This window comes from Solanum dulcamara, chromosome 4 (genome assembly GCF_947179165.1).
Source record: "Solanum dulcamara chromosome 4, daSolDulc1.2, whole genome shotgun sequence".
In the NCBI taxonomy this organism is placed as follows: domain Eukaryota; kingdom Viridiplantae; phylum Streptophyta; class Magnoliopsida; order Solanales; family Solanaceae; genus Solanum; species Solanum dulcamara.
This window is the reverse complement of record NC_077240.1, coordinates 10,990,510-11,006,705: the sequence shown is the minus strand read 5'-3', so window position 1 is coordinate 11,006,705 and position 16,196 is coordinate 10,990,510. Positions and strand designations below refer to the sequence as shown.

The 16,196-nt window shown below is 34.2% G+C and overlaps 1 protein-coding gene, 1 long non-coding RNA gene and 1 pseudogene across 2 annotated transcripts; 2 read left to right on the top strand and 1 right to left on the bottom strand.

Moving 5' to 3' along the window:
• The first annotated feature begins 500 nt into the window (after positions 1-500).
• LOC129886182 (probable linoleate 9S-lipoxygenase 5) lies at positions 501-7,643 on the top strand. The gene is made up of 9 exons (XM_055960760.1): positions 501-774; positions 4,517-4,809; positions 4,889-5,129; positions 5,203-5,544; positions 5,640-5,725; positions 5,808-5,915; positions 6,025-6,332; positions 6,416-6,679; positions 6,780-7,643. The coding sequence occupies exons 1-9, from the start codon at positions 585-587 to the stop codon at positions 7,534-7,536; spliced, it is 2,589 nt and encodes an 862-aa protein (XP_055816735.1). The 5' UTR covers positions 501-584; the 3' UTR covers positions 7,537-7,643.
• A 1,825-nt stretch (positions 7,644-9,468) lies between these two features.
• Positions 9,469-13,356, top strand: LOC129886185 (probable linoleate 9S-lipoxygenase 5; annotated as a pseudogene).
• LOC129886186 (uncharacterized) lies at positions 12,093-15,980 on the bottom strand. The gene is made up of 3 exons (XR_008766184.1): positions 15,943-15,980; positions 15,554-15,737; positions 12,093-12,128 (listed from the first exon to the last, which is right to left on the bottom strand). It is a non-coding gene; the product is annotated as an uncharacterized LOC129886186 (long non-coding RNA).
• Between the last annotated feature and the right edge of the window lie 216 nt (positions 15,981-16,196).

Here is a 16,196-nt window from a genome sequence, read left to right as displayed (position 1 = left end):
ATATATATATATATATATATATATATATATATATACACACACTCCATTCGCTCCTGTGTGATCCAATATTTTCTTTTCAAAATTGACAATTAATAAAGAGAAGACCAATAGGAACAGCTGGACATGAAAGGTTGAATATGGATCTTTTGTCTTTTTTTCCCCTTCCCTATTTTCAATCACTTATTTGTCTTAATTTATATGTGATATTTTTTATTTTAGAGTGCCAAATATTTTTCACTTATTTGGGCATGGAATTTCAAAAAATTCATCTAAATTTATGTGATATTTTTTATTTTAGAGTGTCAAATATTTTTTACTTATTTGCTCATGAAATTTTCATTTTTTTTGAAATGAAAGTTATATATTTGTAAAACGTAAAAAGTATTATAAATTACAATTAAAAATATATTTATTTGTATCTCAAAATTTAAAAGTTGTGACATAAATTGAGACGGAGGGAGCATAATTATTCTTACTTTCTACAAATAAGAGACATATCCCACTTGAAATTTCACAAACCAAACTCATCAAATCTCTCTTCTTCTATTTTTGTTATTTTGTTTCCTTATAAGAAGGTTATTAAAATGGTTTTAGATAAGATTGTGGATTGCATCACTGGAAAAGATGATGGGAAAAAGGTGAAAGGAAAAGTTGTGTTGATGAAAAAGAATGTTTTGGACTTCAGTGATGTAAATGCCTCTTTTGTTGATGGTGTTCTTGAATTCCTTGGCAGAAGGGTCTCTTTTCAGTTGATCAGTACTTCTCTTCATGATGGTTAGTCCTACTTCTTTTTACTCTCGTCTCCACCTTAATTTCTTCAAGAACTAGATATGTATAATGTCTCACTCACCTAATTCTTGGTTCATCCATGTTGCTTCGTCATTTTATCAGCTTAAATTTTAGATAAAATAGTCTTACAGTTTAATATTATGTAAAAGCTAGACCCATATATCCAATTTTGTTTCACCCTGATGTTGGCTTCCATAGGCAAGGCTCGGGACCACCTCCCTTCGCTTCAGAGTCTTAGGCACAGCTCTTCTAGTCAGAGAAGAGTCCAGTTGCGAATCTGTGTTGTTTGCCATTAAATGTCTAGTTCTGAGCATGGAGGATGGGGTATTGAGTCGAGCTAGACTTATCTCTAATTATATGATTTTGGATAATATTTTTTTTTGTGAATTAATTTTTGCGACTAAAATTTATTTCTTTAATTAATTATGGAGGGATTGAAATTTCTTTATCATTATATTCTAAATTTTCATCAGCTCGACTCTTGGGAAAAGAAAATCTTCTGGAAGAAGTCTTTTAGGAATAACTTTTTTGGTTAGCTTATCTAATATTCTCTCCGTTCCAAATACTTGTTATAATTTTCTTTTTTCAAGTAAAATAATAATTTTGGTTAATATTTTAAAATATTTTTTAATTATATTAATATAAAAAATATTGCACTTTATATTAATTTTTGTATAGTTTTTAAATATTTAAATTATAATTTTAATATATCAAATGAATCTAATCTAATTTAATTTTAAAAATTAGTCAAATTAACTTAAAAAATAATATGTGACAAGTAAAAAGAAACTAGCCCGAATCTGGATTAATTAGATAATAAACTTTTAATATGAAAGTAAAAAATCTATCACCTACACAGCTTAGGTTTGGTTCTGGTGGGCCAAAATTTAGGCCAAAATTATGGATGATTTTATTGAGCTATTTTTTTTTATTTTCAAGTTCAGCCTTTAATAGGGGCTTAGAATTATATGCACTTAAATTTAAAGTTTATTTATTTGAATAAATTATCATACTTTTTCACCTCCAAAAAATTTGTATATTAACGACACTTGTATAATATCCAGCACTAAATTTATCTACTGTCCAGCACTAAATTTTGTTTATTGCAAATTAACATAGAATAGTAATAAGCACTTACGTTGATGTTAAATTAAATGTATGTGTTGTCTGTCTTAACTTGTACTATATATGTTAAATTAAATGTATGTGTTGTCTGAAAAGAAAGTTTACTTAGAGTAAAATCAAGGATAGAAGAGTAAAAAACACAGTACTATTCTCTCCGATTCAATATAGATGAATTATTGGAGTGCAACACAAATCTTAAGAAAGATATTTAAAAACAATTATCAAAGTGTTAGTAAATAGCAAGTGGATGTATCCACAAATACAAATTGAATTTAATTTTTTCTCCCACTTTTCTTTCTATTTCTCTTTGTCTCTTATACGTTGTCCTCTTACTCTGGCTATAATTGTTAGTTTCTGGCAATGAAAAAGATATACAGATATGTTTTATCTTTTGCTCCTTTTTCTTTCTCTTACTTTATTTTTCTTTTTAATTTGTTAAGTTAGTTTATTTTAATGTAAATGAGACTAAACCACATTTAAAACGTGGTAGACCGATCGGTTCTAAAGATAAAAGTTCTCGAAAAAGAAAAAAGAGCAAATAATCAAGATGGTCATGTTATGAAAAAACCCTGCTCAAGAAGAGTGAGGAGACATAACAATTGATAAGACCTTGGAAGATGTTAAGACACCTAAAAATGATAAAGAAATCTCAATAAATTATGTCTCATTAGGAAAAATATGGAATCGAAATAATGTAATTGTCGACAATAGTTTTGCTTATAATGTTGCTATTGAAATAATGCAGCAAAATTAGAATCTTGAACCAAAATTTATCGATAAATGTAGACAGAAGAATGATTGGCCAAAATGGAAAGATGCAATTCAAGTTGAATTAGCTTCGCTTGAGAAATGCAAAGTTTTCGGATCGATAGTCCGAACACCTGAAGGTATAAAACTAGTGGGGTACAAATGAGTCTTTGTGCGAAAAAAATATGAGAAAAATGAAGTCGTAAGATATAAAACACGACTTGTGACACAAGAATTTTCGCAAAGGCCCGACATTGATTATCTGAAAACAATTCTCTTGTGGTGGATGCAATCACTTTCAAGTATCTTATAAATCTGACAGTTCATGAAAAACTTGGCATGCATCTGATGGATGTCGTTACAGCCTATTTATATGGTTCTTTGGGCAACGATATTTTGATGAAAATTCCTGAAACATTTAAAATGCCTGAAATATATAAAGATTTCCGAGAAACTTATTCAATAAAACTTCAAAAATCTTTATATGGGCTGAAATAATTAGGGCGAATATGGTACAATCGTCTTAGTGAATATTTGCTAAAAGAAGGATATAAAAATGATCCAATTTGCCCTCGTGTCTTTATGAAAAAGGTCTAGATATGAATTTGTCATAATAGCCATATATATTGATGATTTGAATATCATCGGAACTCCTGAAAATTTCAAAGGCAGTAAAAAGACTAAAAAAGAAATTCGAAATGAAAGACCTCGGAAGGACAAAAAATTGTCTTGGCTTACAAATTGAACATATATTTTACTACCTTAAATCATCTAATCTTAAGAAATTACATTATTTTGGTGTATACGTCTGGTGTGGGTAAGATTTTAAAGCATATTTCGAGTTTGGTACAAGATATTTCAGTTTTAGGCTATACATATTTAATGGAAGTAGTTGGACTGACTTTTCAAGAATCCCTATTCCATTTTTTTTAATTTCCTTGTTTTGGGGCGCTGTGAGCGTAAATATTTTAAAAGATAGTTTAAATATGTGAAATTATTTAATAAGTCTTGTAAAATGATTTTGCAGGGTGCCCCTTACCATTTATGGGGTAAAATGTTACACTTTTTTCTTTTCCTTTTCAAAGAAGTCGTTTTTGCAGTCCTTTTACACAATTAAGTCCAAACATAGTGGGGGAAAAAAAGAAACGTTACAAATTAAGCACGTGTAGGTTATTAAAGAAAAGGTCCCCACATATATGTGGAAAATGGAATATGTTCAATTTAATTTAATTTATTTTGTTCACCTACTATAATTTAACGTGGCCCAAACTCAACCGCAAGGGCTAATGAACATATATCTTTCACTCAATTAAATCTACACGTTTTCTGGAATTTCTTGGAAACGTGTGTGGATGTAAATTAATATGGTCAATGCTTTAATTTGTTTTTACCGGAAGAAATGTTGCTTATCTTCTGTATGCCAACAGTAATGAACTTAATTAAGTTTAATTTCATATGGTCGGATATTTTTCCATTATATCAGGGACGCAAGTTTATTTATTTAGTTTTATATAAATTTAAATATTTATTTGTAAATATTTAAAATTAAAGAGTATAAATATCAATTCCGGTTAAATTAAATGACACGTTTATATATTATGCTTTTCTAGAATCTATTAGTACACATTTTATCAATTGAGGCTAAATTAAATAACATGTTTATGTATTGTCTTTCTAGTGTCCTCTTGTGCACATTTATCAATCCAGACTAAATTAAATAACACATTTATGTTATGTCTTTTTATTTTCCACTTATGCATATTTATCAACCGAGGCTAAACTAAATGATACATTTATATCTATAATGCCTTTCTTAATTCATTGGGAATGATGTGAATTTTTGTTTCATTTGCAGAAAATGGTTTAGAAGGGAAGCTCAGCAGTCCTGCATACTTAGAGAATTGGATTACAAACAGCACTCCAGTAGTAGCAGGGGAATCAGCTTATAGTGTCACATTTGACTGGAATCATGAGGAGTTTGGAGTACCAGGAGCATTCATTATCAAGAATTTGCATTTTAATGAATTCTTTCTCAAGTCACTCACCCTTGAAGATGTTCCTAATCATGGAAAAGTCCATTTTGTCTGCAATTCTTGGGTTTATCCTGCTTCTAAATACAAGTCTGACCGCATTTTCTTTGCAAATCAGGTATAATTAGTAGACCTGTAACTAGACTTTTTATATGTGTCTAAACACATAATTTGAATTGTTTTAATGGTTGACTTAGGCTTATCTCCCAAGTGAAACACCAGAATTGTTACGAAAATACAGAGAAAATGAACTAGTAACCTTAAGAGGAGATGGAACTGGAAAGCTTGAAGAATGGGACAGGGTTTACGACTATGCTTATTACAATGACTTGGGTGATCCAGACAAAGGCGAAGAGTATGCCAGGCCTGTCCTTGGAGGGTCTTCTGAGTACCCGTATCCTCGTAGAGGCAGGACAGGTCGCAAACCAACCAAAACAGGTAAAGTCATTCACAACACTTTTCATTTTGTGCAATTCACTGTATAATAGTCTCAACCTTTTAATGTCTACAGATCGTAATACGGAGAGCAGGATTCCATTGCTTATGAGCTTAGACATATATGTGCCAAGGGACGAGCGATTTGGACATGTGAAGTTGTCAGACTTCTTGACATTTGCTTTGAAATCCATTTCTCAGTTGCTCCTCCCCGAGTTTAAGGCTTTATTCGATAGCACACCTAATGAATTTGATAGCTTTGCGGATGTACTTAAACTCTATGAAGGAGGAATCAAGTTGCCTCAAGGTCCTTTGTTCAAAGCCATTACTGATACTATTCCTTTGGAAATGCTAAAAGAAATCCTTCATACTGATGGTGAAGGCCTACTCAAGTACCCGACACCTCAGGTGATCCAAGGTATTTATCTGAATTTCTGCATGATCAAAATCACATTTTCACATAGCATTATTTTTCATGACTTCACCTTTTGGTAATCCAAATATTGTACGTAGAGGATAAAACTGCCTGGAGGACTGATGAAGAATTCGGAAGAGAAACGCTAGCTGGAGTCAATCCTGTCATAATTAGTAGACTCCAAGTAAGAAGATACTAATAGCTAGCTTTAAGTTTTCTATTTTTAGTGCATTTTGAAGATGTCGGCTTATATTTATTATATGTAGGAATTCCCTCCAAAAAGCAAGCTGGATCCTAAAATATATGGCAACCAAAATAGTACAATTACCAGGGAGCAAATAGAGGACAAGTTGGATGGACTAACAGTTGATGAGGTAATTACTACTTTTATGTTGATACTAGCTAAATTGTTCAATCAACTTCAATGAGTAGATTGTAGTGACAAATATTAGTTGATGAAGAGTTGGTACTACTATTTAACAGGCAATCAAGACTAACAGGCTATTCATATTGAACCACCATGACATCCTGATGCCGTATGTGAGGAGAATAAACACGACAACAAACACAAAAACCTATGCCTCAAGAACTCTGCTCTTTCTGCAAGATGATGGAACTTTGAAGCCACTAGCAATTGAACTAAGCTTGCCACATCCAGATGGAGATCAATTTGGCGCTGTTAGCAAAGTGTTTACTCCATCTGATCAAGGTGTTGAGGGTTCTATTTGGCAGTTGGCCAAAGCCTATGCAGCAGTGAATGATTCAGGCGTGCATCAGCTCGTCAGTCACTGGTAAAACCTGTCCGAAAAGCTGCATAACTTCAATGTGTCGTCAGATTTTAATAATCTAAAGCACTTTGTTTATATCTTGTCAGGTTAAATACACACGCAGTGATCGAGCCATTTGTGATTGCAACAAATAGGCAACTAAGTGAGCTTCACCCCATTCATAAGCTTCTCCGTCCTCATTTTCGTGACACGATGAACATAAATGCTTTAGCAAGACAAATCCTGATCAATGGTGGCGGACTTCTTGAATTGACCGTCTTTCCAGCCAAATATTCCATGGAATTGTCATCAGTAATTTACAAAGACTGGATTTTTCCTGAACAAGCACTTCCTTCTGATCTCATCAAAAGGTAAATGAAAAACCACAAAGCACTTATAAACTTTGTACTTACAACAATATCTTAGGTGTTATTTTCTTACTAACCTGACCATAATGTTACTTAATATCAGAGGAGTGGCTGTTGAGGACTCGAGCTCTCCACATGGCGTTCGCTTACTGATTAAGGACTATCCATATGCTGTTGATGGGTTGGAAATTTGGTCAGCAATTAAAAGTTGGGTAACAGAATATTGCAACTACTATTACAAATCAGATGACGCGGTACAGAAAGATACTGAACTCCAAGCCTGGTGGAAGGAACTCCGCGAAGAAGGACATGGTGACAAGAAAGATGAGCCTTGGTGGCCTAAAATGCAAACTGTGCAAGAGCTCATAGATTCTTGCACCATCACTATATGGATAGCTTCAGCACTTCATGCGGCAGTTAATTTTGGGCAATATCCTTATGCTGGTTATCTCCCTAATCGCCCTACATTAAGCCGGAATTTCATGCCAGAGGCAGGAAGTGCTGAGTATGAAGAGCTCAAGACAAATCCAGACAAGGTATTCCTCAAAACAATCACTCCTCAGCTGCAGACATTGCTTGGAATTTCCCTCATAGAGCTCTTGTCAAGGCATGCTTCGGATACCCTTTACCTTGGACAAAGGGACTCACCTGAATGGACAAAGGATCAAGAACCACTTTCAGCTTTTGAGAGGTTTGGAAAGAAGCTGATTGATATTGAGAATCAGATTTTGCAGATGAATGGTGATCATGAGAAATGGAAGAACAGGTCAGGGCTTGTTAAAGTTCCATATACTTTGCTTTTCCCCACAAGTGAAGAGGGACTCACTGGCAAAGGAATTCCCAACAGTGTGTCTATATAGAACATATTATTGAATCCGTTTGTTATTATTGTTTCTACGTATTAATTTCCAATAACATCTATCCATAAGACTTGCAACATAAGTAATAGACCTTTTTTTCCTTCATACATCTTTGGTCAATTACTTCTCTTTTGCTTTTTGCTTTACTTCAAACCCTTTTTCCTCTGAGAAAAATTAACACTACTACATAAATTTGATGTTATGCATTTGTCTACACTTCTGGAAATTGAAATAGAAATTGTGACCTCCCGGTCTACTGTAGTTAACCTCAGGGGCCAAGATCCGGAAAATAAGATTTTTCTTTTCTTAAAATAAAGTATAAATTAATTAATTTCGTATAAATACCACATGTTTAAAAACTTCATCCTTTTGAGCGGCTTATGAGCAATTTGTGATTATATATTTTTTTAAAAAGCAAAAACCAGTCAGGAAACAGAAGAGACCTACCTTTAGAAGACTTACCATACCAAAAGATCACCTAATATGTCTTGTTCATCTTAAACGCCTTATGTCTGGATTCATTATCATATTTTTATATTTTTTTAACATTCAGTTAAATATGTAAGTATGTGTAATACACTCACCGCTAATATGTCAAAATGATGAATTAAATAAAGACATTTGTTATTTATGCCTAAAATAATTTTTAAATATTAAATTTTGAGTAGAAAAAAATGATCAGTAACTCGTTGGCATATAGCATTTTAAAGCCAAATAATTTTTTTATAAGAAATTAAACCTCAACCCCTCCCCCGCCCCAGATCATATTCTCCATCCCCCACCCAATTCATCTTCTTCACTGCCCAACACCACCCAGTTCATCTTCAACATTCCCCAACCCCAATTCCTCCCCCACCTTGTTCATCTTCTCCACTCTCCCACCCAGTTTGTTTTCTCTACCCCCAAACCTCAACCCTTTTCTTCTCCTGGAACAATTTCAATGGATTTTAACTACTTAGAAAAAGTTATTTTACAAAAGCACAATTTCTTTTGCAAAAACCTAACACACCCAAATTCGTTTTACCTACAATTTCAAACAAGATTGAATTTTTCAAATTTAAACAAATAGTTTGAGAAAAATATATTTTGCTGCAATTTTTTTTTTAAAATTATTTTGAAACTATTTCGAGAAGGAAGAAGTGCAATAAAATAAGAAAGGTGTTTAAGTTTGAGGAATTGTTTTTGCGCTAGAAATCGCTTTTTTGTCTGTGGCATCATTAAATCTATTTCACCATGGAAAAAATTTAAACTTAGGAAATGGTGGCTGAAAAATAGAGAACAATAGGAAAAAATAAACAAAAGTAGGTGAAATAAGGCTCTCATGCGCAACTACCGAGTATATCATACTCTTTATGTTATGTCAGAAAAAAGTGTCAAATGACATAGCGACGCCTGATAAAAGGTGTCTAAAATGAATAAATTCTTATTTAAGTGTCCAAGTGAAAGTTGGTGCCAACTTTAGGGGTCATCGATGGATGGTTGAAGTGTCCAAGTAAATTGAACAAACTCTATATGTGATTCATGTCATGTGTCTAACTAAAACCTTGTTTGGATGGTTGTTACCCGTTGTATTGTATTGTACTGTTAGTTTAAATATCATGTTTGTTTTGATTGTTACTTAAATTTTATTTTATCGTATTGTTTAAATCTGTCATTAGGTAATGAGGACACCGATTTGGTGTGATCGCATTATTATCTTAATATTCTCTTCTTATTTTGTTTTATTTGTTATTTTATGATCCTCTTTTATTTATTCCTTACTCCACCTTTTAATAATAGCTCTACCCGCATCCTACTTTTGTTATAGGTTTATCCTTTAAATTATTGATATCTAACATTATATAATGACAAGAACAATATAATCTATCCAAAACTTGTATTAAACAATATAACACGATAAATACAACACAATACAATACGTTTTAAAATAATAAGTACCAGCAATCCAAAAAGATAAGGAACCAGAGAGAGAAGCAGCTCAATTTCAAGGTTAGGCGCGATAGCTATAGTGTAAGATTGATGTGTACATTGGGAAAAAAGGTAAAAAGTTTTCAACCAGCTAGTAAATGTTTGCTATAAATATGAGACACCCAAACTCGAAACTTCACAACCAAAATCTCTGTTTTCTTTTCTTCTCTGGGAAGGCCAAGAAAATATATATAATCTCAATATTTAATCATGTTTTTGGGCAAGATTGTGGATAGGATCACTAGAAAAGACGATGGGAAAAAAGTGAAGGGAATAGTGATTTTGATGAAGAAGAATGTTTTAGACTTCACTAACATAAATGCCTCAGTTCTTGATGGTGTTCTTGAATTTCTTGGCCAGAAGGTCTCTGTCCAGTTGATCAGTTCTGGTCAGTACTTCTTTCTACTCTGCATCTTTCTTCATGTTCTTATGTTTTTTTTTTCTAGAACTTCATCCCTTTTTTTTTCCCCATTTGCAGCAAATGGTTTACAAGGGAAACGCAGCGATCCAGCATACTTGGAGAATTGGCTTACAAATATCACTCCAACAACAACAGGTGAAATAGCTTTTACTGTCACATTTGACTGGGATCACGAGAAGCATCATCAAGAACTTACATTTCAGTGAGTTCTTCCTCAAGTCACTCAACCTTGAAGGCGTTCCTAATCATGGAAAAATCCATTTTCTCTGCAATTCTTGGGTTTACCCTGCTTCTAAATACAAGTCTGACCGCATTTTTTTTTGCGAATCAGGTACAATTAAATCATTTATTAAGCATGTAACAAAACTTTTTTAAAATGTCTAAACACATACTTTGCATTGTCATAATTATGGTCTGTTCTTCGATCAGGATTATCTCCCAAGTGAAAACACCAGAACCATTGCGGAAGTACAGAGAAAATGAGCTAGTAACTTTGAGAGGAGATGAGACCAGAAAGCTTGAAGTGGGACATGGTTTATGACTATGCTTGTTCAAATGACTTAGGGGAACTAGACACAGGCAAAGAGTATGCCAGGCCTATCCGAGGAAGATCCTCTGAGTACCCGTATCCTCGTAGAACCAGGACAGGTCGCAAACATACCAAAACAGGTTAAGACATTCACAAAACCTTTCATTTTGTGCAATTCAACAAGTATTTTCATTTCCATGTTTTCTTTTTGGAAGAACAAATTGTCTTGACAATTGGTCTTTACTCTCCACAGATCCTAATTCTGAGAGCAGGATTCCATAACTTATGAGCTTAGACATATACATGCCAAGGGACGAGCGATTTAGTCATGTGAAGATGTCAGATTTCTTGACATTTTCATTAAAATCCATTATGCAGATGCTTGTCCCTGGGTTTAAGGCTTTGTTCGATAACACACCTAATGAGTTTGATAACTTTGAGGATGTACTTAAACTCTATGAAGGAGAAATCAAGTTGCCTCAGGGTCTTTGTTGAAAGCCATTACTGATAGCATTCCTTTGAAGATCCTAAAAGAAAACCTTCAAATTGATGGTGAAGGCCTACTTAAGTACCTCAGGTTATTCAAGGTATTCATTTAAATTTCGACATGATCAAAAGCATTTCCAAAAGTATTATTTCTCACACCTTCACCTTCTGTAGAGGATAAAACTGCATGGAGAACAGATGAAGAATTTGGAAGAGAAATAGTTGGCAGGAGTTAATCCTATCATAATCAGTAGACTCCGAGTAAGCTTTAAGTATCTGAATTGCTACTCTTTGAGGATATCATGATCTTGCTTAAGTTTACTTCTATTTTCATAATTACTTCGTACACATTTTGAAGATGATGGCTTATCTAATATCTGCAGGAATTCCCTCCGAAAAGCAAGCTGGATCCTAACATATATGGCAACCAAAACAGTACAATTACCAAAGAACAGATAGAGGATAAGTTGGATGGACTAACTATTAATGAGGTAATTATTACTTTTATTTTGATACTAACTAGATTCTTCAATCAAGTTTCCTCAGTAGTTGTAGTAGATTCTAGAGATAAGATCGTTGGTGCTACTATTTAACAGTCAATCAAGACCAACAAGTTATTTGTATCGAGTCACCATGACCTCATTATACCATACTTGAGGAGAATTAACACGTCGACAAACACAAAAATCTATGCTTCAAGAACTCTGCTCTTCTTACAAGATAATGGAACTTTGAAGCCATTAGCAATTGAACTAAGCTTGCCACATCCAGACGGAGATCAATTTGGTACTGTTAGCAAAGTATATAGGCCATCTGATCAAGGTGTTGAAGGTTCTATTTGGCAATTGGCCAAAGCCTATGTAGCAGTGAATGACTCGGGCATTCATGCGCTCATCAGTCACTGGTAAAACCTATCAGAAAACTTTATATAAAATTGGAGTATAACTTTATCACAACCAAACTCAATGTACTGAGTAATAGTGATTGGAAATGTTTGTTCTTACCTTTTATGGTTGAATTCACATGCAGTGATCGAGCCATTTGTGATTGCAACTAATAGGAAACTTAATGTGCTTCACTCCATTCATAGGTTTCTCCTTCCTCATTAACGCGACACGATGAACATAAATGCTTTAGCAAGACGAATCCTAATCAATGGTGGCGGAATTCTTGCGTTGACTGTCTTTCCTGCCAAATATTCCATGGAAATGTCATCAGTAGTTTACAAAGACTGGATTTTTCCTGAACAAGCACTTCCTGCTGATATCATCAAAAGGTAAATGAAAAGCCACAAAGGTCTTTACATACTTTGTACCAAATCAGAATATAATTCACCAAAGCATTATTTTTGGTGTTACTTTCTTATTAATATGTGTTACACAATTTCAGGGGAGTGGTTATTGAGGACTCGAGTTCCCCTCATGGCATTCGCTTACTGATTCAGGACCATCCATATGCTGTTGATGTATTGGAAATCTGGTCAGCAATCAAAAGTTGGGTAACAGAATATTGCAACTACTATTACAAATCAGATGACGCGGTACAGAAAGACAGTGAACTCCAAGCTTGGTGGAAGGAATTCGCGAAGAAGGACATGGTGACAAGAAAGATGAGCCTTGGTGGCCTAAAATGCAAACTTGACAAGAGCTCATAGATACTTGCACCATCACAATATGGATAGCTTCAGCACTTCATGCAGCAGTCAATTTTGGCCTATACCCTTATGGTGGTTACCTCCCTAATCTCCCTACATTAAGCCAAAGTTTCATGCCAGAGACAGGAAGTGCTGAGTATGAAGAGCTTAAGACAAATCCAGACAAGGTATTCCTCAAAACAATCACTCCTCAGCTGCAGACATTGCTTGGAATTTCCCTCATAGAGCTCTTGTCAAGGCATGCTTTGGATACCCTTTACCTTGGACAAAGGGACTCAACTGAATGGACAAAGGATCAAGGACCACTTTCAGCTTTTGAGAGGTTTGGAAAGAAGTTGAATGACATCGAGGATCGAGTTATGCAGATGAATGGTCATCATCACAAATGGAAGAACAGGTTAAAGCCTGTTAAAGTTTCATATACCTTGCTCTTCCCCACAAGTGAAGAGGGACTCACAGGCAAAGGAATTCCTAACAGTGTCTATATAGAACTTTATTGAATCCATTTCTTGTCATTCTCAATAACATCAAACTATTTATTCCAAATAAAAGAAACCATCAGGGGAAGTTAATTGAATGCCATTGTAAAAAGAATAAATGAAACTCAATGGATTTCACTTATTTAGAGTTTAGCCTTCTTATCCCCAAGGATAGGAAACCCATAATTGGTTTTATTTTTCATCTTCTTTTTCTCGTTACTCTAGGAAGTTACAAAAGTTGCAATCTATTGAACCAGGACTTATTGGCAAAGGAATCTCAAAAAGTGTCTCAATATAAAGTGTTTATAGTTGACATTTGAACTATGGCTTGTTTCATTTGTGCATATACACTCATGATAACATGTTTTCATTAGACACTTTTAGTTCAAATTTGGAAACTTTTGTGTGCATGTCTTCAAACGTTTATTAGATAGTTAAGTTAATCAAATAAAACATATATCTCTTTTAATTAATATATGCATCAGCCTCAATTGGATCTGGTTAGAGATTTTACTTCTTATTGAGGCTAATGTATTCAATTGAAGAAGGTGATATGATATATTTTAACTGGTTAACTTATTTACATAGAACGAGCACAAAAGTGGGAAGTTAATAACCTAGCAATTAGCAATGAGCTCTAACAATCATATCGATCGATAGTACGACACGCACCACGAGGTGAGATTTATTCATTGTTCATCATTCCTGCAAAATTTAATGCGGATCTACCTACTTATATTCAGGTCTAGTTGTACTCTCTTGGTCGCAATTTATGTGATATATTTTGATTGGTCACATAATTTAACAAATATGAAAAACCTTTGTAATGTTCCAAAACTATTCTCAAATAAATGAAGTTTTAAATAGAAAAATACAATTTTGTGGACTTTGCCAAATTTTGATAATATCATTAAATATTTGCTAAATAAGAAAGTGTGTCATTCTTCATAGAACGAACTAGTAGAGTATATCAGTCATAATATTTAACCTCCTGGACAAATGATTGAGTCAGATAAGTTAGTATGGATGATGGAAAATAAAGTAACATTTTCTGTGAAATCAGCTTGGCAGTATATAAGGCATAAAGAAGTAGAAAATAAAATTTATAAGTGGATCTGGACAAAAAGGCATCCCTTTTAAATTGACATTTACAATGTGGAGATTATGGAAATTCAAACTACCTGTAGATGACAGAGTGAGAAGATGGGGCTGGAAGGTCCATCTAGGTATTGGTGTTGTGAAAAACCTACTTAGGAGACACTTGCTCATGTGTTCCTGAGATCTTTTTTAGCTAAGAGGACTTTGGTCCTATTTTTGTTCTTTTGCAGGTTTTAACATTGAAGGACTGCACTTGAGGGAAGTGTTAATGCTATAGTGGGAGACATATGTTAAAAAAGGAATGAGACCATACTATAGAGCTATCCCTAGCTTTATAATATGGGAACTTTGGAGTAGGGTATGGGCTTGGTCCTATTTTTGTTCTAGAAGCATGTAAACATAGCAGACAGGAACATCACAATAATATAATCATTCAAACAGACTTTATGTTATTGTACAAGATTCTAGAAGGAAAATGGTCATATCCCTGTATAATCACAGAGATGGTGACAAAAATCAAAACATCCTTATAGGACAAACAACATACATTCCAGCACATTCTCAGGGAAGGAAATTAACTAGCAGACTGCTTAACAAATATTGCAATCGATAAAGGAGGCAACTACCAAGATTTCAGTAGTTTGGAAGTAGCATGAAGAAAGATCATTAACAGTGATAAACTAAAATGTTCCTATTTGAGAGTAACTCCAGCTAAGGGATAGGGAGGATAAAAGTGTTAGTTGTTTTATTTTTGGTTGTTTGTTTATTTCTTTCCTAGTTGATTGGGCCATGTAGGGAATACGTTTTGCCCGAAGTGGTGTTTATACTTATTACTTCATTAATAAAATATCGAAATTACCCAAAATAAAAATAAATTCTCCTCAAATATGGCATAACAACGTCATGGTGGTTCAATATGAATTGCTTGTTGGTCTTGATTGCCTGTTAAATAAGAATACCAAGTTTTGTCACTACCATGACAGGCAATCAAGGCTAACAAGATATTCATATTGAACCACCATGACATCGTTATGCCATACTTGAAGAGAATTAACACGACGATAAACACAGAAACTTATGCCTCAAGAACTCTGCTTTTCTTGCAAGATATGGAACTTTGAAGCCACTGGGAATTGAACTAAGTTTGCCACATCCAGATGGAGATCAATTTGGTACTGTTAGCAAAGTGTATACACCATCTGATCAAGGTGTTGAAGGTTCTATCTGGCAGTTGGCCAAAGCCTATGCAGTAGTGAATGACTCCGGCATTCATGAGCTCATCAGTCACTGGTAAAACCTGAACCTTTATGTGAAACACAACTTACCCATAACCAAATTCAATGTATGATTGAGTAAAATTAATCGGGAACATTTATTATTACCTTCTCAGGTTGAATACGCATGCGGTGATCGAGTCATTTGTGATTGCAACAAATAGGCAACTAAGTGTGCTTCACCCCATTCATAAGCTTCTCTTTCCTCATTTTCATGACACGATGAACATAAATGCTTTAGCAAGACAACTCTTGATCAATAGTTTTGGAATTATTGAGTTGACTTTTTTTCCTGTCAAATATTCCATGGAAATGTCATCAGTAGTTTACAAAGACTGGATTTTCCCTGAACAAGCACTTCCTGCTGATCTCATCAAAAGGTAAATGAAAAGACACAAAGGACTTATAAACTTTATACTCAATCATCAATCTATAAATTCAATAAAACAATATTTTCGGTGTAGCTTTCTTGATAACCTGACCATAATTTTACTCACGTTCAGGGGAGTGGCTGTTGAGGACTCTAGAGCTCCACATGGCATTCGTTTACTAATTCAGGACTATCCATATGCTGTCGATGAGTTAAAAATCTGGTCAGCAATCAAAAGTTGGGTAACAGAATATTGCAATTTCTATTACAAATCAGATGACACGGTACAGAAAGACAGTGAACTCCGAGCTTGGTGGAGAAAACTCCACGAAGAAGGACATGGTGACAAGAAAGATGAGCCTTGGTGGCCTAAAATGCAAA